The sequence below is a fragment of the Perissodus microlepis genome, chromosome 16 (assembly GCF_051167445.1).
Source record: "Perissodus microlepis isolate ML-2025 ecotype Zambia chromosome 16, ASM5116744v1, whole genome shotgun sequence".
Lineage (NCBI taxonomy): Eukaryota > Metazoa > Chordata > Actinopteri > Cichliformes > Cichlidae > Perissodus > Perissodus microlepis.
Window position 1 is genome coordinate 24,719,719 of NC_140476.1, and position 26,708 is coordinate 24,746,426.

At 40.1% G+C, this 26,708-nt stretch overlaps 2 protein-coding genes across 9 annotated transcripts in view; one reads left to right on the top strand and one right to left on the bottom strand.

Annotated features, from left to right (window-relative positions):
* Positions 1–12,516, bottom strand: part of pikfyve (phosphoinositide kinase, FYVE finger containing) — a 33,876-nt gene extending 21,360 nt beyond the window's left edge. For 2 of the 7 annotated variants that reach the window (XM_084954959.1, XM_084954954.1), the window contains exons 1-10: positions 11,782–12,286; positions 9,422–9,618; positions 7,645–7,800; positions 5,432–5,541; positions 4,392–4,563; positions 3,702–3,909; positions 2,320–2,346; positions 2,007–2,096; positions 637–793; positions 377–534 (exon numbers count right to left, since the gene is read on the bottom strand). In XM_084954959.1, the coding sequence (XP_084811085.1) occupies positions 377–534; positions 637–793; positions 2,007–2,096; positions 2,320–2,346; positions 3,702–3,909; positions 4,392–4,563; positions 5,432–5,541; positions 7,645–7,800; positions 9,422–9,618; positions 11,782–11,864 (1,358 nt within the window). In that variant the 5' untranslated portion in view covers positions 11,865–12,286. Of the gene's footprint in view, positions 1–376; positions 535–636; positions 794–2,006; positions 2,097–2,319; positions 2,347–3,701; positions 3,910–4,391; positions 4,564–5,431; positions 5,542–7,644; positions 7,801–9,421; positions 9,619–11,781; positions 12,298–12,358 lie in introns of those variants that run through there. The other 5 variants (XM_084954958.1, XM_084954955.1, XM_084954960.1 and 2 more) reach the window with 5 other exon arrangements.
* Positions 12,517–13,474: 958 nt separating this feature from the next.
* Positions 13,475–23,257, top strand: sgo2 (shugoshin 2). 2 transcript variants are annotated; one of them, XM_084908568.1, is made up of 9 exons: positions 13,475–13,650; positions 16,942–17,058; positions 17,153–17,328; positions 17,477–17,551; positions 18,644–18,717; positions 19,042–19,181; positions 19,265–21,091; positions 22,435–22,555; positions 22,639–23,257. In XM_084908568.1, exons 2-9 carry the CDS (start codon positions 16,974–16,976, stop codon positions 22,745–22,747), a joined length of 2,607 nt encoding a protein of 868 aa, XP_084764694.1. In that variant the 5' UTR covers positions 13,475–13,650; positions 16,942–16,973; the 3' UTR covers positions 22,748–23,257. The 2 variants fall into 2 exon arrangements, with proteins under 2 accessions (XP_084764694.1, XP_084764695.1); XM_084908569.1 differs by lacking the exon at positions 13,475–13,650 and adding an exon at positions 13,690–14,032.
* The last annotated feature ends 3,451 nt before the right edge of the window (positions 23,258–26,708 follow it).

Below are 26,708 nucleotides of genomic sequence, written 5' to 3' on the forward strand. Positions count from 1 at the left end.
CTATTAGAAACTTTTAGAAAAATTCCTAATCATGTGCATGCAGATGCAGATGCCAAAGATCTGTCCAACGATGTTTATGAAACGCACACCTTTAATGCACTAGAAGAAAATAAGCATTGTTGTTTCTCCAGGGCAGGGGTGTCCAACTCCAGGCCTCGAGGGCCGGTGTCCTGCAGGTTTTAGATGTGTCCTTGATCCAACACAGCTGATTTAGATGGCTAAATGACCTCCTCAACATGTCATGAAGTTCTCCAGAGGCCTGGTAATGAACTAATCATTTGATTCAGGTGTGTCTACCCAGGGTGAGATCTAAAACTTGCAGGACACCGGCCCTCGAGGCCTCGAGTTCCTCAGCCCTGCTCCAATGCAATCGTACCTGGTGGAGATGGTTCCATTTCTCAGCAGCCAGTTGACAAGCTCCTTTCCCACAATGCAGTTTGGGTAAGTCCTGAGCCAGTATCTGTGGTCCTGAAACTCCATTCCTGTGCTATTGTGGCAGATTTTCTTCCACAGATCCTTCAGCTGAGAGGAATCCTACAAGACATGTTGTACTGGTTGGCATCACTCAGATCGTGTTACAACAACGAGGAACTGTGAACCATGAAATCAGAAGAAGAGAAAGGAAAAATCAGCTACCAGCAGGATCTTTCGCTCCTCCTCACTGTGGTCCAGCTTGGTGCCGCTCTTGGTCCCTGACATGGATCGACTGGTTGGCGGGCTGACTGAGCTGTCGTAGGAAGGCACCATAGAGGATACAGAGCGATCCAGCGTCATGGTGGTCACACTGGCAGATCTGAGAGAAACAGGAACCACTCACATTCATGGCTTCTAGCTATTTAAACTGTACAGATGTTTTTACCCAAGGTTGTTCTGGACTGAGACACAAATAAGCTGAAAAGCTGAGCTCAATAATCTTTCTTTATAAACTTCTACTGCTAAGAACAGAAGATACAATTAACTGTGTTGCCTCTGGAAAATTACTTCTCTGGTCATGATCTCAATATTTCATGTTGCAGTGAGTGGAAACACTCTCAGACAAACTGGTGACGGTTATCAAAAATAATTCCTGTCTTATTTAGAAACACTGACTCCCTGAAATCACTCTGAGTCAGTCTGCACCGACGAGCCCAACTTCAGTCGCAACAGACGACTCAGTTCAACTGCTTGCATTCTAGTAATACTCGTATAGGTTGCTGAGCACATGTGTCTTTTTGCAGTTCAGCTGCTGTCCTGCAGCAACGTCACTATTGGTGGAGAAAATTTGATTTCAAATCTCGGAGGTTCTGGCAGGACTCTGAATGCAGCTCGTGTGGATTTATGTTTAGTGTGAATTTATGTGCATGTATGTGCAACAGATTTGCAATAGACAGGAATACTACTATGATTTTCACCAGTGTATTACAATTGTTACCACAAACAGATGCGTGGAATTACCAAATTAACTCAATTCAATCTCAAACTGACAGCAGTCTGACTCAGACTTATTGATATTTTATTGTCCTCTTGATGCACCAAAGTTTCTTTGAAGACAGCAACTGACTCAGAGTGGTCGCAGCCCTGATCCTTGGCTTCAAAGCAACCATTTAAAATGCAACAAGATCACAAGCTCTTCGCACTCAGTCACAGCAATTCTGTTTGTGCCACAGTCTACAATAACCGTTTCCCCCAGTGTGACTGCAGCTTTGGAAAATCCAGTCCTAGAACTCAATTTCCATTAGATGACCTTACTAAATGAAGACTGAACGATAATAACAAAAATAACAGTAAAAAATGGAGACAGAGAAATATAGGAATGAAGTAGGAAACAGAATTATTCGATGCGGCAATGATCTGGATAGCTTGTTGTTTTTGGATAAAGATTGAGGTGATCTAAAAAAAACTTCAGATCCTGCTGGCATGAAGAAAACACGGAGAAAACCAAAATTCTTCTTTACCTGTGCGGAACGAGGCTGGAACACACTGTGCATAATGTAATTTGTACAAGCAAACAAAAAGCAGCGACTGACCTCTTCCTCACAGGTGATTTTCCTACGTCTTCCTGCAGTGTGGTCAGCCTTGAAGTGAGGCCGCTGTTCTGAGGCTCCTGGTGAATCATACTAACAACACACAAACTTGGATTTAGACTCTTCCTGCAGTCCTTGCATTTCCTTTCTGTTCTCCGCCCACATTTATGATCAGTAGATTTCAGAATGCAGAAGACTATTTTCTTTACAGAGCTAGAAAGCATTAGCCTCTGCTAACTGACCGCTAAAGCTGAGACACATGTGGAAAAAAAGAAGAAACGAAAAGAAAAAGAATGAAACAAACAGCAAGACTCACGTCTTTCTCATCCCAATAGGAGTTTTTCTATGCCAGAAGAGAGAGAGAGAGGAAACAGATTTTCTTTGAAGGAAGTTGACAGAGAAAAAGCAGGGGAGCACACAGACTTAAAACTGCAACCAAACAAGCACAAGTTGTAAAATGCACATATGCTTGGAGAAAGTTTGAAACAGATAAGTCTTTGAAGACTCATTTAACAATTTGTCTGGTCTGTTCTGTGCACGGTAAAGATATCTTTTAAAAAAAAAAGATCGTCAACCATTTTTCAAAAGGAAAGTTGAGATTAGTTATGCTTTAAGCAGATTCTTAAATAATTAGAATCACATGTTAAAGGCATGTGCAATATGATTCAGCTTGATGGGTCTTAATCAAGCACATAGTACAGAACCTACAAACTTCACACTGAAGCAGAAAATCCAGCAAGGAAAAGATGAGCAGACATCAAACAGCATGATTCCACTAAGAGACGGATCCTTCATGACAGACTTTAGTGAACAGGAAGAAGTATGACGGCTGGAGGTGCAGCGTGGAGGCAGGAGGAACTGGGCTACAGTCAAACAGTGTCCGATTGCAATTGTAGGGTCTTTACTTGACAATATAAAGTGTCTTGAGGCGACTGTTGTTGTGATTTGGTGCTATATAAATAAAACTGAATTGGATTGAAGCATCTCCTCTGACAGGGCCTTGTCGGTGAGCTGGGGGAGCTGCGCCCTCAATAGATACATCTGTTGCTGCAGGTGGTTAAGCATCATCTCTCTCAGCCACACTGCTCTCTTCTAACCAGGGTTGGGTCATTATGTCCATACTAACCACTATTATTCCCCTGAATCTCCTGCTTTGATAGCAGGTTTCTTCTAATGAGCTACCAGGTACTTCATAGTCATTACAGACTTGTTCTCATTCATAGTTACTACATGTGCCAGCCAAGTCTCTTAGTTGGCTGGCATAGTAGCATTCCAACACTTCCATGTTCCCATGTAAGCCTTGTTCCAGTAGCCCATGTCTCATCAGAGCAGCATTAAAAACAGGTGTCACATGACTGCCCAGTCTGATTCTCTGAGCAGTGTGTGTCTCTTCTTTTATGTCCCTGTGAGTACTCAAACTTTACAACATGAAGTATTTTTATAAGAGTGGTCAGGAAAAGACAGGAGGACACTTTTTTGACTCTTTGACTGTAACCATCAGTTCAGAGCTGATAGTGAAGGAATCATGCAGAAAGCCTGTATTCTACCTGTGTTTGTTCAAACTCAACTGGAAATCATTCAAACATAAGTGCCAGAAATCAGGTTTTACATACAGTGTATTACAAGCTCAATTCCATCTGGGTATGTAAATTAAAATTTCTCAGATATAACTTGCCACCAAGTGTGCATTTGTGTCACCTCTGCCAGGTCAGGTCCTCCTCAAGGAAGATGTTCCTGCTGGACTTGCGCCCACCCAATGGCGTCCGTGGTTCACTGGGCTCCAGCACACACACAGAGGAGGGAGAGTCAGACAAGGCGCTCAGATCCTCGCCGATGGAGCCCGAGTCAGCTGAGTGAGCGTAGTTTAATGCTAATTTACGGCAGTATGTACACGCCCGCAGGTCTCCTGGCAACACAGAGAGGCAGACCAAGACAGGAAGAGGCGTAAAGAAGGAAAGAGTGACAGTTAATAGAAATAGGAGGAATTATTCTCACTAAAGTGTCACGAGTGCTTAGATAGAGGAACGTTTCCACCAAGGTTATTTATCTACTCATGAAAACAATCCTATTTACAGAGAAGTATCGCCCAATGACATCATTAAATATAATTTTATTTTGTAGATTTGCTGATAACAGTCAACGAGACAGATATCAGCCAGGATTCAGGTTAAACATCAGTGCGTTCCTTAACACAAGAGAACTGTGTGACCTACATTGGGTGAAGCAAAGTATTGAAAATGACATTATTGTGACACAATTCAGAAAAAATGACACTGACTCAGTTTTTAACATTAATGTAGGATGATGTAAAATGACAATGCAAGATATTCTGGTGGATTACAAACAGTTTTCTGATACGTTTGTAACCAAGTAATATCTGGACCCTACCTGTGTAGCCCATGAACTTTCCGGGAATTTCCTGGTTGCAGCAGCGGCTGCAGAAGATCTGCCCACACAGCCTGCAGTGATGTCTGCGGCGAAAGGTGGTAAACTTCTCGTTGCAGTCATAGCACTCCTTACACTGGCTATCTGGCATCCAGTACTGCTTCAGATCGCTGTCCTGAAGGGGGACAACATCACAGCATGCTGCTTTCATCCACAGAGACGTATGGGTGATATGACCTTAAGATGACATCCCAATAGTCTAAGGAAATTTGCAAGAACCACATTTTTGATAATATAGGGAAAAATTGAGTTCCTAATTCACTTCCCAATTCTCTAAAAAAAAAAAAAAAAAAGGTCCCAGCAGCATTCTCATTCAATAAAAGAACTAGATGTTACAATCCCAGAAAGTACATTGCTTCAAAGGAGAAAGTCTTGAGGGATGGCAGCCCAGAAGCTTTACCACCTTTGTATGTAAGTAAAAATGCAGCGGCATTATGCAGCAGTAAAAGTACAAAATTACTACTGAACACTGTAGTTCAATAATAACTAAAATAAGCCAACCTTGTCTTCAGGAGCTGCGCAAGATTGTGACATAATGTCGTATCTTGGGCCCTGCTTTCCCACCATGTAACTGCAGTCATTTCCATCCAGTGTTTGGTCATACTACCAAGTGCTTCAGTGACATCATTTGTAGTACTGTGCTCTGTTTTATGTACACCAGGGTTATCTTATTGTTGTGCACACTGGGGAAGATAAATGCATGGCATCGCTACAACAAAAACTTTGCAATATGCTGTTTTTGCATCGGGTAAAGATGCTTACTGTATTATTGAGGATGATATGGCACAGCCCTAGAGAGGTATTGCATGGCTTGGGCCATATTTATGACATTGTTGATTAAAAACAGACAAACTCAGTTCACTTTTAGCGCTCAAAACCTTTGAACTGGACTGAACATTCACACTTTTCCTAGAAAAGGCATATTATAATGAAATACTAAAGGTAAACAAATGTTTCCAAATATAGAGGAGTTTCTGTTTTACCTGGCTCTTTCCCTCCATGATCTCCTTCAGCCGCTTCAGTGCAGTGCGAAGTTGCACAGCAGTACGAGGGTCATGATTACTTAGAGATGCAACAGATTTCCCGCTTCCCTCTAAAAATCATGCATGCAAACAAATGAACAAACAGAACAAGTGAGCACAATAAATAAGTCTATAAATAAGTCCTGCCGCATTGTCAAATATTCCTCTTTTAAAAAAGAAAAAAAATATATATATATTTAATCTGAATAAATGCTACATTGGCTTCTCTTAGGTAATGTAATTACACAGCTAAATGAGAAACATTTGACAATGAACAACTACCTTTAAAGTTGCAAATGTGACATGACACAATCCAAGTTAATAAAAAAATAAAAAAACAAAAAATAAATAAGTTGGCAAAAAAGCATGATGACTAGAAATGTTAGCTTAAAAATCAATCATAACAAATTACATTCCAATTATTAGTACCTGAGTGGCAAACCAAACACTAAAAGGAAGCGCTTTGTTTTAAAAGGCAAATCTCACACACACACACACACACACACACAGACACACACCCACACACCCTTGCATGTACTCGGACACACACAGGCTATTTTTTTCAGACTGAGCAGCTACAGTCCAGCCAAAATAGCTTTAGTAAAACCACACAGTGCAGAAGAGCCCTCACCTGGCCAATCCACTGCAATCAGAAAAGACACGAGAATGGATGTTACAGCGCTTATGTGCATCATTTTTTTTGTTTTCTCTTTCCAACATAACAATGGCTGTGTCCCAAATCACTCACTTCCATTAGACATTTTGTATTGCCGTCTGATCGTACAGTAAGTGTAAATACGGTGCTCTGAAAGCTCTTCTGAGCAGGTCACTATCCAGGGATTGTATACCATCACGCACTGTGAGAAAGAAGGAACTTGTTGATGCTGATTTGTCACAACTTCACTGCATGACAGTGACATGATTCAAAGTGACTCGACAAGTTTCCAAAAGTGTTTGTGTCATTTTGCCAATGAGTTCATATCTCGTCTGCTACACAGAACCCCTGACACAAGCAGCAGGGAATGCATGAATGATTTCAAACACAACCAGTTACACAAACACCAAAAAGTTGATTCTGTTCTTCTGGATGTAACGTTTTCAGTGGGAGAAACGTTTGGTCACTCATCCAAGTGACTTCTTCAGTCCTTGGATGAAGAAGTCACTTCATCTGAAAACACTACATCCAGATGAACAGAATCAACTTTTTGGCACTTACTTACCTGGATGATTGAGCGTGCATCAAGACAGTTACACAAACGCTCACAGAATTGTTTCTGTGATCAACTCACATTCAAATCTGCAGGTTTTCGTTCAAAAAAAGAAACACAGAAGCTGGTGATTCATTAACAAAGACATTTCTAGTCTGAGTTAACACTGATAAAGGTTTACACAGAACATGTTTTTTGCCTCTGCAACTGTAATTAGGGGAGTTTGGTGGTGTCTTCAGGCAGAAGACATTTTAACTTAATCACAAAAAACAACAAGACAGACACTTTTTTTCCTGCCATGAGCTTTATTTTTGCTCCACTTTCCTGACCACTTCTATGAATTCTTTATAAATTTCCTTTGTTTGAATCAGTGTTTTGTTGTCATTTAAGTGTCATTGTTGGCATGTACAAAACTAACAGTGTTTAACGAGTGTGCAGTGTTTTCTTCACAGATGACAGCCAAGCAGTCTTACCAGAACAGACCACACAATAATATTTACTCAGCATTTTCGTTGAGAAGACAAAAACCTTATCAGTTGTACTGATCATCACAACCACAACACGTGCAGTCACTATAGCCCGTGACAGGCAAATGACTTGTTTGTATTCTTATGTTACAATATGCAATATGGTTGTTACTTCTGTTGCTTTATTGGATGAGACGACTCTTATTATTCTTCCCCATCAAAAACTGGAACCAAATGCAGTTCAATTCAATATTGTGAAATGCATTTTATGATCTTGTGACAATAAAACATGTTTTATTGGTTTTGCACAAGATCAAAATGTTTAAGAGGTTTGCAGCACTGGAAATGATCCTGTTCTTCATATCTCACAGCTATCTGTTCATTTTCAACAGAGTGTGGAGCTGAATTTGAAAGCTTTCAAAGAGTTTGACTAATTTGTAAGCATAAAAAAACCAAACCTGTCTTGAATATCAGGAAGTGTACAGTGTGTGACTTTTACCCGAGGCTGTTGAGGTGCGTCTGTGGTGGTCGGGATGCTGCTTTCGATGCGTTCTCGACTGGGAGGGACTGGTGGACCAGCTTCTCCTCTCCGATTGAGGAGAAGGGGCTGGAATGTCTGGCTTCTCTGAGGCTGTTGAAGGAGGTCGTCCCTCATCTGAACACACAGAGAATGTGCTGAATAATTGAGTCCCGTAGTTTGCAGTTAAATCAAAGCCAATAGTAAAAAGTCATCAATTTCAAGATAAGAAATCTGACAGTAAAGGACTGTTGTTCAGTCTAAAGATCAGGATATTAGAAAATTAAATGCATTAAATGCAACCACAAAAAGGTTTCTCTCTAATGTGAGTGAATCCAACCTCTTTTACTACAGACTCATGCAGCTGAGACACAAGCAGAACATGCTTTGATATCATCTTATTCAAATAACCTTAACCCTGCTCCTGAAAAAGTCTTTGTCTGGATGACAGCACGTGTGACTCCAAAATCTGCATATTTTGTTGAGGAGGCGCCTTCACAGATGGGCAGGTTGCAATAAGGCACTCTATTGGATTCACTCTTTAACTGTGTGCTGATAACAAAAAAAAAAACGGATTTCAACTGGTCAGATGACAGGGTAGTTTAATAGCTCCATTTTAACTAAACCATGCAAAAAGTTTTTAACTAAACTCTTTGCATGGTAAAATCTTAACATGAGACATTTGCATATGCAGTGCAGTTCTTTTACTGACAGCGGTTTAGAGGAGTACCCCTGAGTCTGTGCTGTGATTTCTACAACAGTCACACAGATCACAGCCGTCACGGGACTTTCACTGTCCCTTATGTATAAAAACTTTTCTTTGTGTGGAAATTTCTGAATCTGTAATCAAATTATGTACCAGTTAACAAGAGTAGTGAACCCATCAGCTTTTCTGAAATGCAATATTACTGATGTGTTCAATATTACACAACTTCTCCAGTTTGTTGCCCCTTGTTTTGTTTTTTTTATATATGTTGCTGGCAGCCAATTCAAAATGATCAAATATTTTTAGGCTACGTCCACGCTAGGTTTGAAAACTGCGTTTTCGTCTGAAAACGCTCCACGTCCACACTATCGTTTTCAGTCGTTTTCACAGAGTTGCGCGTCCACATTGAAACGGCCGAAAACGCTTACGTTCCAGTACTGCGCATGCGTGAAATGCAAGACGATTCGACCTGCCTCATTTCCGTCTGCCGTTTATTTACTTTCCGGCTCTTTGAAATGTCGAGTTTTTTAAATGGACTAACAATGAGGTGAGTTGTTGCTGCGAGTAACAAAAAAAAAAGTACAAAGTTGCAAAAGCGAGTGAGAATTAAAGAATTTGAAGAAAAGCTATCTGGAGCATGTACACACTGATATTAATCTTTAATAGGGCTGTCAAAACTCAGAGCAAACAAAACAATTGGTCACATGACTGCATCACATGACTAAAATTAGGGGACCAGACTTATTGGAGAATTTTAATTCATGACTTGTGCAGCTTACTGGGTCCTGGCTCCGGTTCAGATAAACATCTTCTATAAAATATTGTGTAGAGTCAAAAATACTGTAAGATGTAATTTCCACTACAGATTTATCACACTGTGTTTACAGTGGTAGGCAAAATATCTATATGTAATCTCTGTTAATCAGTGAGCGGTCTCACTTTTCTCTAACTTTCAAACATTAAAGAAATAAAAATCAATACAGAGTTTAGCTTTTGGACTAACTCAAGTGAAATTCTTGGGCTTTTATTTGATTATATTGTGCATTTCCTCACCTTTGTTGTTAAACCGAAACAGGTTGACAAAGGAGCTGTATGCAGAGCGGAGGGGAGGTTCATCCTGCTCTGGAGTCAGTGGCTTGAAGTGAGTCAGGTGGGAGGGGCTGGTGGGTGAGATGCCAGCTGGCTCCACGCTCCAGTCCATTGAGGATGAGGACGAGGACTTGTCATCTGTAGCCATGTCACTGTTCCTCCTGCCATAGAGGGAAAAAGGTATGCACTGAAGAATGTACATGTAAGCAAGAACACATTTAGCTTATTCAGTCTTTAGTCAGTTCCTAGAAACTTACCTGCAAAAATATCAGTAACTGCTGACTATTTTAACTCCAAGATTCTTGCACCTACCCTGCCTAAAAACAATCAAATTGCACGCTCTGTCATCTACTAAATAACCTATTACACATTTCAAGGACTACATTGTTTTTCTACGAGAGCAGTTTTGCATGATTCAAAGTTCAAAATAATCCTTATACATCTTACAGTTTGTCCACTTTCTGAAACAAGCTGTTTAAGCTCCTCTCGGTTTACAATTAACATCTTCGGACTGGTTGAAAGGGTCTGACAGTCCGAGGGCTTCTGACAGTTTAAACTTAGACACAGCTGGGTGTTCCAACAGGAAAATGATCCAAAACATACATCAAAGCTGATTTTACCATGGACAAAGGAGGTTAATACTGAGCTGCTGGAATTGCCTTCTCAAATTCCTATACTTAAAACTATGCTTAAAAGCCAGTTCTGTGGCAGGAAGCCAACAAATTTAAATGAATTCTGTCAAGAAGAGTGGTTAAATATTCAGCCAGAATTATACCAGAAGCTTGTTGATGGCTATCAAAAGTTAAAACTTGGTATGAGATATTTAACCACATATTAATGGATGCTAACAGGGTTAAGCTACCCAGACTGAAAGGGACACAAAAATTTATTTGTGGCTGTCGTATGTCTTTTTGTGGTTGCTTTGTGTCTCCTACAGGTGATTTTCTAGTTTTACCTAGATATATATAAAAAGAAGTGTGGCCCACCCCAAAGAGGTTTTGGGTTTTGGGTACTCTAAAGGAAAAAATGATGACCATGGTAACAAAAGTATTTTAGCCATTTGTTTTTTTGTTTTTGCTTTTCATTTCCTCAAGCATAACATATATGTTTATTTATTGAATGACCAGAAATAGCAGGAATATGCCAAGTGGCAAACTCCAGGCTGAAAATGAAGCCAAGACAGACCTGCCAGAATGGTAGTTCCTCACGTAGCTACTCACCATAAGCAAGTCAAATCCAAAGACTCCAATGTCAAAATGCCCAACTTTAGGGCATTAAAAACTACAATTACAGCCTGACATTGAAAACAAGATGAAAACTGTTGAGCTTTATGCTTTTGTGTCTCCTTCTATTCATTTTCTGACTTTTCCATCCTTAGTGGTGACTTTAAATCTAACAGGCTCAGTAGGTAGAGTGGTGGCCCCATGATCGGAAGGTCAGGGGTTCGACTCCACTGAACGGCTACCCTGAGGTACCCCTGAGCAAGGTACCGTCCCTATACACTGCTCCCCGGGCGCTGCATTGGTGGCTGCCCACTGCTTCACTGGGTGAATGGGTTAAATGCAGAGGAACTATTTCCCTATGGGGACTAACACACACACAACAACAACAACAACAACAACACAACAATTTAAATTTGTGTTATTGTGCAACCAAAGTCTTTGCTTAGGGAGGGTATGTGCAGTGTATACAATTTGCATGACCTGGTAGCTGAGTCTGTACTGAGTCTGTGTTATAGGATAATCTGTCCATGCTGGGTCCCCTCAGATTGTACCCAGTAAACCTGTTGAAATAGGCTCAGCGTGACCAACAATTGTAATAGTGGTGACAGGAAGTCTGTATGCCCAACACCATCACCACCAATGTTGAAACTGATGACACACAACCTTGTGACTGCAAACTTCAAAACAAGAGCTCAGATCCTCACTCTGTGGTGTAACCACTCAACTCCAGCAACCATTTCAATGTATACCACAGTGAACAAGGAAGTCCACATTTTAGGGCAACCTGTTTAATTTCTTTCAAATAGTATATTTGGAAAAGAGTCTGCTAATAAAGAAGAAATCATCAGGTTTTTTACTTTGATTTTTTTTTCTGTAATTCTGAAATTTCTTTTTTTTCATCAACACGAACAACATCTTTGTATCTCCTTTCACACACTGCTGTTGCAACCTAAAGCTGACATATCTAACATTTGATCGCTGACGGTCCCACACATGAACTCGAACTCGTGACAAGAAAGACTCTCGGTTGGTCCGCATCCGCTTCTTAAAATTCTCCGTGATCAAAGCTTAAAAGCCGATACCAATCTCTTTTTTACTTACCTACTCAAGAAGGCCACGGACTTTGAGTTTGCAATACAAGCCATTTTAGATACTAGTAGTGAAAGCAGAAGTAGCAGAGGCATCACATCCACCACCTTATCATGTGATCAAAATAGGCCGAAGCGTCACTACAGTGTCCTGACACGACCAAGCCCTCAGCCCCATCAAAGAGCTAAAGATTGCTGTCGTTTGGATACGCTTATAGACTGCACAGATATCCATCACCATTTTCCACATTTTTTTCACTAGTCGTCAAAGTTAGCCACTAGCTCGCTATTAACTACCTAAACTAATACATTTTACGTATCTTATATCACCAGATTTTAATTGTAGCATATTGACTTTATAATTACAAGTATCTTGAAATGTCTTTTAACGAATTAGTTGTTTTTTGTAGGCGGAAACTATGACTCAACTCAAGCCGTGCTGATCAACTAGCTTGACGAACAGTACAGAAGCAGCTACAACTGTTTTTAGCCAAGCTAGTTAGTACTAGCTTCGTATGCTAACTAGCCGGTAGGCTATACAGGTCGTAAAATCTGGGTAACTGCCGTGACAGCAAAAAAATATGAATTACCCGTTCACTATAGGAGACTGACATAACTGTATGGAGCACCCCCGCTTTCAAGGCAGCTGTAAAACACCTGGAGGAAACCCCGACTCCTTTGAAACACCAGACAGACCTATCCAATCGACTCCCACCACTGGTTGTGACCAGCCAGGCGCAAAAGCCGAACATAGAGACGGCGATGGAGGCGCTCATTAGAGGATGGCAGCTAGGCGGCAGTCTCCTACTTTAGCGGTGACTAAAAGCAATGTTGTTTGAACAGGGATGTCTCAAGTGCAGCTAAACACATTCAGCCATTACCTTACTTCTATTACATTTTTATGGCTATTTGATTCTCCATACAAATAAACAGTAACAGATACACAGGGTAGCAGACTGAGTCACATAGCTATATGAAAGACAGTAAGCAAAATAAGCAAATTACAAAATAATTACAATTAAGAGATGTATATAAACACACATACAAATAGGGGAAAGAAAAAAAGCATAAAAAAGCTACAACAGTCTACAACAGTCCAAACTACAACAGCAGTCAAGCTGATAAGGTAAAACGCTTCTCGCTAAAGTCAGTGCAACCAAATAAGAGGTTTTTGTAGAAAACTACAAAGTCTGACCAACTTTTACTAAAAATGTTGAGGTATTTATGTTGTTAAATGATGCTTATTCTTATTATTCTTCATGTAATTTCTTCTTTTGTTTTTCCTTTGGTAAATGGATAACTCATACAATGTAAAATTGCATTTTTTGAGTGAAAAGGGGAACATTTTGTGGATTATTTCTATTTTTATTTATTTAATGTCACAAAAGTGTCTCTTCTGTGAGCTAAAACTTTCAATTTTATCATTTTTGTCTTTTCCTACATTCAGCTTTGTCAGACAAACTTTGTGTAGCCAAACTGTTCGAAGACTAAACCTCTGAATTTAGTCTTTTATATGAAATAAGTTGTTATCGGTTTATTTTTAATATTATTTCACTCTTAACTTAAGTTTGTCAGTAAAGTTAAACATCTGCGCTAAAACCTGGTGACATCTAGCTTTGAGCTGCCTGACAAAACAAGTTCGGGGAACAGCTTACATCGTTTCTGATTGGTTTTCAGATTGTTGGACACGCCCTGTAACGCTTGCGTGGAAGCCCGGCTGACTTTTTGTTTATGTTTAAAAAGCAATCAGCAGCGTTACATTTTTATTCGGTAAAGTCATGATTAGCCTTGTTTGAATCGATTTGAACGTCAGTTTACGTGGCTATGAAGGGTAGTTACTAAGATTTTCCAGAGGCAAGTCTTACCAGTGGCTGAAGTTACCGTAAGTTTTGACCAAATTGCGAGAATACGCCGGTTACACGAACGTGCTAGCAGATTTAGCCTAAGTAAGCTAAGCTGAAGCACAGTGCAGACAAATTATAAAAAACTTCCGGATTGTGAGCCGATGTAATCACATATCTTATGATTGTTTTATTTAAAAACTATTACTTAATCACAGTGGGTTACATGGGTATTTTTTATTGTTGAAAGCAGGTACAAGACGAGTTATGTAAGAAAAAAGATATCCAGACAGTTTAAGGAAAACATGAATCCTTGACAACGTACAATGAAAGAATGTGTCGGTTTAGTTATGCTACTGCATGATTTGGGTCGACGTGTCCTGTAATAGAGAAGAGTCACTGCAAATCTCCACCCATTGAGAGGTACATATTGAATAAGTTAAATACTATAACTTATATGATAACTTCGCTTATGGGAAGTTTGACAGTGATGGGATGAAAGATCTAATGACAGAATACATTTTGGAAGAATTGTTTCATCCTTCAAGCAGAGGGAGGGGACACTACAAGCTGCTGTGGTGGCATGCGGTGGGCTACATCTTTATAAGATTCGCCTTGTTTTTCCTTTATATTGTTACCCGTTTGTTTGTGATGGTTAATGTAGTAGATACAGTATTAATAAGATATTCTTATGAAAAGAAACCCCAAACTGTTAATGACAAGCACTTTTCAAATTTTATAGCCATCGTGCCACTAAACCTCGTCCACATTGTCAGGCATGACTTTTGAGATAACATTTGGTTGTTAGTGGCTATGCCATCCTCTGGTTGCCTAGGTAACCAGAGAAATGTGATTGGCACTCCCTCACATACCAGTCAACAGTACCTTTTACCCTCATTGCTGCTTGCCTCAGTGGGTCGTTTTAAAGCTGAGAAAAGTTTAACTTGTGATTTGCCCCCATTATTAAGTCACCATCATTGTTCTATACTTTATACAGAAGGGGTGGGTAATTAATTTTCCCAAAGGACCACATAAAAATTTGGCACTGTTGTGGTAGACTGCAGCAATAAGCCTATAAAGAGATAAAATCAATGTTGAGCAGAACCGAGTTGATCTTATTGCTGTGGGCCTCCAAAACAGTCCCAGTTTGTCATGTGTCCCCTTTGGATAATTCATTGCCCACACCTATTTAGATGGCCACAAATAGTCTGCCCCAGGGCAGCTGTGGCTACAACTGTAGCTTGCCTCCACCATTGTGTGAATGTGAGAGTGAATGAATAGTGGAATTGTAAAGCGCTTTGAGGGGCCCGAAAAGCACTATATAAATGCAATTATTATTATTATCCATTATTATTATTATTAGTATTATTATTATTTAAATAAAATTCGAATCACCTTTTCCTGTGTGGATGTCCCTTATGATATGACTTAAACTGGGACTTGTGGGTTCCCTGTGTTTAATAAATAAATAAATAAATAAATAAAATGGGTGTTTATTTCTAAATAAACAGAGGAGTTCATCACTTCTTTACTACAAATGATACATTTATCAATTAAATATGCCATGCAGTAGTATATGAGAGTTCATATATGGCTTAAATAAGCTGTCACACCTTAGTGAATAATCTTCCGATGGGAAATCATTCTGACAAAATGGTGATAGTTTAGGAACAGCAGACATACTCTTCAAACTGTATTGCTGATACAGCTGATTTGATAACAATGATCGACTGTTTATTACGCATTCAGATAATGTTAATATTAATCTGCTGTTATCGAGGAATGATTGGATGAATATGAAAGTGTTATCTCACATCACTGGGATCATTTCTATATTCAAAATATACAACAGCTTAGCTAGCACATATTCACTTCAGAGGATGAGCCACAGGAATGTTCAAGCAGGGTGCTCTCCCATCTTCAGCTGTGCTCTGACCCTTTTCCCAGCAGAAGATTGTCCACTAAGTGGCGATAGGTTAGTTAAGACATATGCCATACATGCTAACGTATGGCACATTTAACTGGTAAATTGGTAAAGTGGATGAGGGGTAATCAACCTGTGACCTGTACACATCAGGTGTTTCTTGCACGTGTATTTAGCGATCTGTAAGCAAAGGAAATGAACATTGCAAATATTTGTAGTAAACAAAAACAATCAGTTTTGATAAGTTGAACTTGAAAATGTGTGCATAAATGGTCACTGTTTATTCAGGGTTTGATACATGCGTTTGTACAATAGTTTTGTGCGTTCAAATTGCTCTGTATTTGTGTGTGCATGAGAACAGGGATTTGTGGGTACTCAAAGTTACACACAAATCTGTGTTTATGCTTGTGGATCATATCTTACATGGCTGTGACACTTTTGAGACTAAGGTTATGTTCACACTGCAGGCGAAAGTGCATCAAATCCGACGTTTTTGACCCTTTGCAACCCATATCCGATCATGGTATGACAGTGTGAACGGCACAAATCTGATATTTTCAAATCTGACCTGGGTCACTTTTGTATGTGGTACTGAATCCGATACATATCTGATGTTTTAGAAAGCGACTGCTGTTTGAATGGTCATGTCGCATTAAATTTACGTCACTGACACAAGACAGACGCCAGTTATCAGCGCCCTCGCGAATGCTTCCTGGTCAACTAGTGAAACTGTTGGGAAGACAACGTTGGAGAAATGTGAACATTTTATTTATACTGTATAATCTGCAGATTCTGACAGAAATCTGCATCCTTTGAAGCACCGCTCCTCTCTAAAACAGCAATAAGGATCATTATTAGGTTATTTACATTATTATGTAAATAACAAAATAACTTTACAACTTAAAGCTAAATTGGGAAACGTAAAGTCTGAAACACGTCTTTATATTAACGGCCATCAGTCAAACAATCCTGTTTGGTCTGGGTCTAAACAGAGCGCATTGTGTGTGACGTCTTCTTTTGCGCATGCGGGCCGCTTTGAGGGTTCACACTAGAGCGTTTGCGGTCACATTTTATTTGTAGTGTGAACAAGCAGACAAAAAATCAGATTTGATCAAAAAATCAGATTTGATCAAAAAATCGGAATTGAGCATTAAGACCTGCAGTGTGAACGTAGCCTAATTTCCCTCCATAGATCCACTGTCATGTCCGATTTGAAAATACCAAGATGATCAGGCTGATGCTTCACATCAGGACTTGACTAAGCAGTGGATGATGCCAGCATGCCTATGTCCATCTTTTAAATACAGTTTCTGGTGACTTGACAGCATCACAGAAAAGACAAACACATGCATGCTGCTGGGTGTTCTTAATTACTGTGTACAATGACTAATGTGTGTATCTTTTTCAGGTTTTTGATCGAGTCTTCCTGTTCATCTGATAATGTTTTCTTTGAAGACTATGATGGCCTCGAAGGCTACCAAGCAGACTTCAACTGCAGCATCCAAGATAAAAAATAAGCTTCTCAGTGAGTCTGTTTGCTTTTTTTGGATCTCAGAAATTTGCTGAAAGAAGAGTTCATGTAAATGCCAAACACAAATACTGTTGTGTTTCCGCACCAGATACCTCGTCCTTCTTCAAGGTCTCTTTGAAGACCAACAACAAAGCCTTAGCTCTGGCCTTGCAAGCTCAGAGGAGGAGAAGCAGCCAGCTGGAGATGGAGGTCATGTACCTGCAGAAACAAGTGGACGCTCTCTGCTTTGAATTAGCCACCAAGAAATACAAGCACAGAAAACTGGTGCGTTTGTCGTTTGCTTGTGTTCTTCTACAGCAGTAGGCAGAAAATTCTGAGTAGACAGTTACTGGTCATGATGCAAAGAATAGTGCAGCGATGCTCCGCTGGATTGATTGCATTGACTGCAGAGCGTCTTGTTTTCCTCTTGCAGCTCCTTATCTTGAACAACTTCCGTAGTAATGCTTTGCAGCACCTGGACATGGTGGCAGACCTGTTCTCTGACAGCGTAAGGATTTCATTCAGTACATATTTACAGTTTCTGTGGCATATTGACATATTTGTGACATTTTGGTGAGCGCTGCTGAAAAATTTACTTAAAACTGGCACAATGCAGGGTTTCCTACTGATGCACATAACTTCAGAACTGTTCAAGGCTGACAAACTCTTAACTTCTACAACTCTACAACTTATCTTTAATCTTTACAGCTTGTCAGCTGACAGATGAATTTTTTTAGAGCCTCACCAATACAGGATTTGAAAGACATGTAATGATACTGATATTTGATTATTTAAAAATCCATATTTGTTTTTTAATTTCAGGCACAGAAAACAAATTTCCCTAAACTGATCCTTTGTAGCTAATTATGAGCCCTTATGACGATAGTATGCACAACAAGTCGTGGATTACTTGTTTGAGTTCTGCCTGACCGCTGACGGACAAACTATTCAGTGTCACTACTGATAACTGGTTGAACGGTTATTATACATTTAAATTTATCAGCAGATAAATGAAAATGATTATCAACAGATTGCTAATATTGGCTGATATATCGGTTGGGCTCTAAAAGTTTCCCATAGCTACTTCAGATGTGTAAGAAGCTGCGCATGATGTGTGCTGGCTTGCAGTGATTGTAATGAAATATTGGCTGCACCTCTAATTTAGCATCACACACACTCTGTACTGTAGCGCTGGCAGTCAAACATTCATCCTCTGAGGGGTTAACGATGCACCAAGGAAAAGATTAGCAGTGACATGGCAACTGGAGACCATAGACAGTCGGTGACATTCAGAAACAGCATGAAATAACTGCTACTGGTGTGCAGTGTTTGGGTCCCAACTTGAACTTTTCTTAATTTCACAGTGAGACTGTGAGATTGATTGGTAATTGCATTGGAGGATTATCTAGACAACTAAGCCTGGAATGTCAACGAGTGACCAGCTGTCAGCTATGAAATGATGCGGTACAAGTGAATCGCTTCCTGTTTGAACATTTCTTGGATCTTAGGAAAAGTTTAGACTGAAAGCCACTTAAGCTTGAACAAAAGTAGAAGAAAATGCATTGCAATATCAAACCATACTAACATTTGCTTCTCACAGGATTCTCAGAGCCTTTCAGGAGATTCCCGGATCTTGTCTGGTGACATCAGAAGGGAAAATCTTGCAGCTGGAAGGTCAGAAATGAACTGAGTTCACAGTGATCAGCTCTTTGCAATGAGAACCACTGATTTAGCTTAGGCATCTCTGAATGGCATTGACATTTTTTTTTACACTTTTCAGACTTGCACTCCTTTTTTATTAAGGTCACTTCGGTGTGTCAGAATGTGTAGCCTGGTCATGTTTCCATAAAAGATGCCACAGATGCATCTCCTAAAAATCTCAGACAAGTTTGAGTCTACTAGGAGGCTGAGGGGTGGCACCTGCATTCACTAGTGAGTTGAAAGAAAAAAAAAAATTATATATATTTTTTAATATCTTGCCTTTTCGCCCCATTTTAGTCAGTTACCGCTGCAGACAGATGTTTCAAGGAATTTGTGGTGTACCAGCAAAAACACATCTGCCCTGCTTGAAAAAAACATCAACGAGGACGTCTCCACTTTTCCGAATACATGTGAAAAGTCGACTGATGTTTGCAACGGTAGGCGTGATTTAAGTAAGTTTTAGTGTTAACTGTAAAATGTTGATGATGTGAAATGCTGATGTACTCTGCTTTTTGTGCAGATAACACAGAAGCTGAAAAAAGGCTGTCCACCCAGTGCGCACAGACTGCCCACATAGAAGCGTCTGGCATGGCCAATACTCCGAGGGAAGATGTGGAGAATCCCTCTCAGTCCCAGGCTGATATTAATTCCGTCGTCTCTGTTCAGAACAGTCAGACTTGTGAAAAATCCACACCATCCCTTTCTGGAGATCAGAATCTTCCCAGTGTCTCCACCATGGAAAGTGAAACACAGCTTGGCAAAAATCAAGAGAAAACTGTTTTGCTCAATGCAACCATGGAGATGACCTTAAGTGAAGCCATTGAGATAGTCACTGTGGAAACCAAAGCGAAAAAAAAAGTCAGCTCTGGCAGAAAGGACAAGGAGCAAAGCTGCGGCTCAAGTATAGAAGTGCAGAAGTCTGCATCTTTGTTACAAGCACATAAAAAGCCGCTGAAGGATCAAAGTACTGCCACTGTCACTCGCATTCCTAAACTGGGCAAGCATCAGAAAGTATCAAAGGATAAAGTCAAATCTTCTGACCGCACTAACATCACAAATGTAGACCAAATGGATGTGGAAGATTACTTCTCTGATCCTAAAATTAGGTTTTCAAGCACCAGCAGAAGTGTGGCTGAAGAAGCAAGTTCCAAAATAACATGCAGGAAGTCCAGAGCTAAAGGAAAGAGGCCCTCTCCAGTAACCAGGAAAAGTTTATTCACTGTGCCGTCTGATGAAAGTGAGAGCAGCCAATCCCACCAGGAGAAAGTCCAAAAACCTAAAGCGGGAGACGAAAGCTTACAGTCTCAAGTCTCTGAGGATGCTCTGCTTTGTGCACAACCAGAGTCAGAGCATGCGGAGCGTCTGTCCTTTAGCAAAACTAATACTGTGACTAATTCTAGGGGAGGTCACAAATCAAGATGCAGGGAGACATTTGTTATCTCAATAACCGGCGACAGTGACTCACCAGAGCATGATGTGGCGCCTCCTACAGGATCCAGCTTTCAGGCAGAAGAAGCAGTCATGAATAAAAGCGTTGTTGGACGTTTAGAATCAAGCAATCGTTCAAAGACTCGGCGCTCTGGGAAGCGATCCTGGGTGGCCACTCAGGACTCTGGGAACTGTCAAGAAGACCCGAGTAGCGGTGACAGTGGTGAAGCACTGCCACTGGACTGGCAGGCGGCTTTAGGATCACAGTTTCAAAAACCTAAAAAATCCAGGAGAGACAAAACAGGGCAGCCCAGCAGGAACAAAGTGGTGCAGCGAGAAGAGGGTGATAACTTGTTAGATGACAAGACGAAGAAAAAAGACAACAAAGACTTAAGATCTGAGAGTGAAACATGTTATCCTCCTGACCCTAGAGACGCCTCCGCTCTCTGCCTTGATTCTGAAATCGCTAAAGATCAATTACATGATTTACAAATGCTCGACTCACATTCTGTCATCAGCGAAAAGCATGAAATCTTTGAACATCTGAATGATTCGCAGTCCAGGAGGGATTCGAGTCCCACATCATCTAGAAATGTATTCATGCTGAACACAGCCACGGAAACCAGATATCCCAGGAAGACTTTTGTTGTCTACAGACGAAAAACTAAGAACAGAAGTGGATGTAGTTCTGAAAACATCACCAGGATGTTGAATGCATCGGACACCTGCAGTCACACAGTGGACACCAGCGACCAGGCAGTTCATCAGAATGTGGGCGACCTGCTGATGGATGAGCTGCCGCCGTGGCTGGACGTGGATAACAACACAGCTCACATCGATGTGGACTCTCTACCCGCCACTCCAAGCAGGGAAACACCAGGCAGGCTCGCGACAATTGGAACGGCTGAAGCCTCTCCAGGTGTGGAACAGTCTTTATTTACAGCAGTGCAGTCTAATGCAAGCACAGCTCTGTCATCAGCTCTTATGTTACTGAGTTTGTACATTTTTAGCTTTCATTTGTGACAGATGGGTGATAATTGTACTTTGTTTATCACTGAGGTCATAGCAGACATTCAAAGGTTCAATACCCTGTCACTTTAAGACATTAATGTTTGTGGCAAATGTCCCCAAAATGTTTATCTGAACAGAAAAGTATATACATAAGGACAGATTGTGAATTTGGCTATATCATAATGCAGTATAGGGCTGTGCGATATGACCAAAATCTCATATCCTGATATAAGACATCTATCGTCCCAATAATGATATAAATCACAAAAATTTAACATTTTCTGTAAATTCTGTGAATCTCGGGCAGCTCGACTTGCGTGAAGTGTTTCCAGCTGGGCGTCGTGTACCTGGAGTCGAGTGTTTTAACAGATGCATGAAACTATACATTTTTAGACATAAGTTGTAACAGCCGCCATTTTCATTGTGAGTATTTATTACACGGCGTGCTGCGGGGGAAAGCCTGTTCTAATGTTTGAGTCTAAGGTTTATTTTTTAGCACCTGACGGCTCTTTTTTGCTTCTCATCCGTAAATACTCTGCATACTCTTTCACGTGATCCAGTTTATTTTGAAAAGTCTCAACAGGATCTTGAGCTTTATTGTGAAAGATTTATGTGGAAAATAAACAAGCGGACACGCGATGGTTTTACCGTCGTTGTTGCTAACGACAACGCATAAAAACAGGCGCTTCTCCGTCCGTAGTGTGGTTATATTAAATATAAGAGAAAGAGAGAACTTTAAGAAATGAATATAGCCACTACAGTGACCATCAAAACCATGAAAAAATATTGCCGTAAACAGTTTATTTTGCGACACCACAAAACAAACGATAGTGTAAAATGAAACGATAGATGTTTTTATATCGTCATCCGATATATATTGTTATATCGAACAGCCCTAATGCAGTATGAGTAAATGTAGAGGGTAGCTGAGAAGCAAAGCACAGAGTAATATGCATGCAGCATGCTATGATGCTGTGCTTAGCAGTACCTCAGGAAGAAGTGAGTAAAATGGAGATACTATGGTTGAATTTGTATCCTCTAAACGTATTGGTTACCTGCTGTCTATGTATGTTTTGTATTTCACTGCAGTTCTATTCATGTGATTTTTTGCAAACCCATCCGTCAAAGGCTGATGGGGTAATGTCGCCGTGCTGAGCAGGCCAGTGGCATGGAAACCCTAGTTTGTGAAAGCGGTGACATAGGATTTTCAAGCTTATGGGGCTGCATTGCTCTTATTGTTTGTCCCCGCAGGCAGAGTCTTATCGACAGTAACCAACACTTTGACAACACCAGACTGTGAAAATGGAGAGAGAAGCAGGAGACGGAGACCTGGGAAGGGTGCCGTGAGTTACAAGGAGCCGCCTCTCAACAGGTGAGGATGTTTCTGTCTAAAATCTGTGGCCCTGCGAAACCCCAGAACAGCACAGTATTAACCTCATTTATGTTTTCTATCAGCAAAATAAGGCGTGGAGATAAATTCACTGACACCACATTCCTGAGTTCTCCCGTGTTTAAGGATGGCCGGAAGAAGAAGAAGAAGATGACGATGACGACTGTCAACTGATAATTTGTCTTTTTTCCATTTTACTGTTTTTAAAAATGATTTTAAGCTGTTTTCTTATTTAAGTTGTTTGCTAAAATCATTTTTCTACAGATTCGACCAGAAAGTATTGTGTGTCTTTAAGTGCTTTACATTTTACATTAAAGTAGAAATTTGAAGTATTTGTTCTTGAGTCTTTTCTTCAAGCTGTGTTCTGCTGACACTCAACGAGACAAAGTGTCACTAAAAAACTATTATAGTCATTATTGTTAACTTCTGTAAAGAGAATTTCCCAAATCTGGTTTAAAATGTATATTTTATCTTTAATGCTAGCACAGCTCAGTTGATGGACTTTTAGGGATTTGGGTTTTTTGTTTATGCACATATATCACATGTATAGCATTTAGTAAAATTTGTGTAATTTTTAGTAATATCAAACTGGCATCAAAAAGGAAAAAATATATACCTCAGGGACATTGTCATATTGTTAAGTATTCAAATAATTAGAACCTGTTACTGTAATCGACAGTCAAAGTCATAATAAAGTAATCTGATATTTAGAATCACCATGTATCATTGTTGTATGTTGGCAATACAAACAACAGCAGTAAGAAACATTGTTTTGATAAATAGCTCTGTGTTATCGTTGACATTCAGAACAGTCGAGTGACCTTGAAGGAGAGGTCGGGGATCAAATATGAAATAATAGTTTGAATCCTTTTACAGTACTTGTGTTGAGAATGTTTAACACAAGTACAAAGTTACAAGGCTTTGTTTATGACAACAGCTGAGTCATTAACTTGACAGATTTTAATGGATTGTTAACATGATCTACACTCCTATAAAGTTTTATTAGAATTCATTCAAAACTTCTTGATCTATCATGTTTACAGACAGAATGATGACATGCACGCATAACCTACTTGGCAGAGACAATAAGGTTTACCTCAGTCACTACATTGCTAAAATGCTGCTGTTTCCTTAACCTCCTAAGACCTGAACTCTTTCATGGCATGCATTTTTAATTTCTCTTTGCTATTTGGGCTGATTGGGACCTGATGAATGTAAAAACAAAGAATTACCAGATTATTTTTTTTTTAACCAGATTTTTGGTTCTGAGAAAAATGAGATCCACATATGAGGACATCCGTTTTAAATTTCGATAGAGCAGTGGCAGTATACTGTCCTCGTAAGTGGATATCAGGCCCTTGTAGAGCAAAATTTAGTATTTTGGTCTAGACAACCCAAAATGTGATGTCCACATATCTGGATGCCAGGTCCTACTTCAGTACTGGTTTGTAGTACTCTGACATTTTCCTCCTTATACATACATACATTTGTGTAAGTACTAATTTAGCCTTGTACCAAAGTTACAATATGCTATTATGTTGTTTTTCTCCCCTTGCTCCTATATTGATCGCAATAGGCACATTTATGCACGTCACTGCTCTCTGTGTTTCTACCTACCCTGCTTCACTTGTTTCCTTGGGATGTCTGGTTTGGTAATGATCAGACTGACAGGTCTGTTGTAAATTATTCAGGCCATGCTGTTCATCTGAGAAGTCTGCTGGACGTTGATGTTAAAAGCTTGTGTCCCACATAGAAAGGTTAAAGGATTCAGTGTCCCATGACTGCAGTCGTCTATGTTTAGGATTTTGTATGATCGTGTCAGGTGAAGTACTGTAATCTCCTTTTGACCAGTTGAGTGAGTATCTTTCTTGAAAACACGTGCATGTGTTTAATGTGTTGCTGTTTGTTCTTTGTCTTTATCTAAAATGTGCTACACGGGGAAAAGGAATTCTAGTTTGGATTCGGAAATCATTGATTAGAGAGGAAGTGAGCCCAGTAAGGGTGTCAGGTTGTCTGTGAGATTATCAGTTAATCAATCCTGTATTTTAAGTGAACTGCCTGATGCAAGCTCATTGCCATCCTGATAGATTAAGACAGCGGTCTCCAACCCCCGGGCCATGGACCGGTACCGGTCCATGAGTCCATGAGATATTTATGGTTTTCATGGTTTTTTTTATCGTTAACTCGGTTTCCCTGGTTCTTTACCAGTGTAGTTGTGTGTATTATTCTGAAAGAAATGTTTACGCGTTACCATAGCGACTAGAGACCATTATGGGGCAGAGAGGAAATGCTCCTCCTGAAATGCTCCAACAACATTGAGAGTTGGCGCATCTCAGGGGGACGCTGATAATAAAGTGACACAGTGAACTCGCGTTTATCATTATATTTACAAAATACCACAGTTTTTGCTTGGTCGTAACATTTTATTTTGTTGTATTTGTCTGCGACACCTTTAAGGCTGGTCCATGGAAATACTGTCTGACATTAAGCCTTTCCTTGGGGACCGCTGGATTAAGAGATAAACTATCCAATCTCATCTGATAGAATTCACATCTACTTGCTTTGTTCCACTAAAGTATGTTTTGGTATTCATTTTAAAGGATTGAAATGGCTATTTGTCCCACGTCAGTTTTTGCATACTAATCGTTAATAACAAAATGTTGCAAATGTATTAAAAATCAACAACTAAAATATCTAATTTATAAAGGTATTTAGACCTTTAGTTGAGACATTTTTGGAAGCCACTTTGCGTTTTGGTCTTGTGTTGCCTGTTTGCATAGGTCATTCTGGGAACTTAACCAATGCAGAGACTGGTTGGGCACATCAGTGAGCAGTCCTGCAGGAAGACGACAGTGCAAACTTGAGCCATGATGGCTTTGAGTGCCGGCAGAATGGTGACTGCCTATAGACCAAGACCTTAAGTTGTCTAGAGGATTTGCACGCCTGGTTGCGGACAGTATATCTTATTTCCCATGACAAAACTTCTTGAGCTCCTTCACATAGGATGGGTGGTGTCAGTAAACTGGCATCATAAGTCTCTCTAACGCAGGGGTCTCAAACTCCAGTCCTCGAGGGCTGGTGTTCTGAAACCTTTCCACGTGTCCCTGTTGCAACACACCTGAATACAATTAGTAGGTCATTAGCAAGAGTCTAGAACTTGACTGAACTGCCACCTCAGCATGCTCTATACTTCTATAGAGTCCTGGTAATGACCTATTAACTGTATTCAGGTGTGTTGCAACAGGAACACATGAAGTTTCAGGATACCGGCCCTCGAGGAGTGGAGTTTGAGACCCCTGCTCTAACGTGGTCTGTAGGTTTAAAGCACAGGTGTCAAAGGGCCAGTGTGCTGCAGGTTTTTGATGTGTCCTTGATCCAACACAGCTGATTCAAATGGCTAAACTACCTCCTCAACATGTCATGAAGTTCTCCAGAAGCCTGGTAATGAACTAATCATTTGATTAAGGTGTGTTGACCCAGGGTGCTATCTAAAACCTGCAGGAAACCAGCCCTCGAGGCCTGGAGTTACACACCCCTGGTTTAAAACATTGGCGTTATACTACCACTACCATGCTTCACTCTAAGGATGGTATCAGCACACTAGTGATGGGATTTCCGGCTCTTTTTAGAGAACCGGCTCTTTCGGCTCGGCTCACTAAAAAGAGCCAGCTCTTTCGGCTCCGAACCGGCTCTTCGGGTTGTTTTGTTGCTTTAATTAATTTATTATTAACAATAATATAAAATTATGCACAAAAGGAATTACTAATGTAAAAAAAGTGGTTTTATTTATATATGTTTATATATAAATATATACAGTGGCCCCTAGAGACAAAACACATAAAACTCCAAAAAGCACGTACAAACTCCAAAACACATTTCTAGCGTTAACTGAACTTCAAAACAGAGCTACAGATCACTTAAATTACACGATTGAAAGCATATGTGTATTGTTTGTGTATTTATATACAAGCACTCATATATATTCAAATAATTTAAAAAAAAGTTCATTTACCTGTTACTACACTGTTACAAAAAACATCTTAAAAAAACGGTAATATTCTGGCAGCTGGGGCGCCAAAATACTACCGTAAAATAACAGAAAATAACTTTCTCATGCAAATAGTTATTTTCAGTA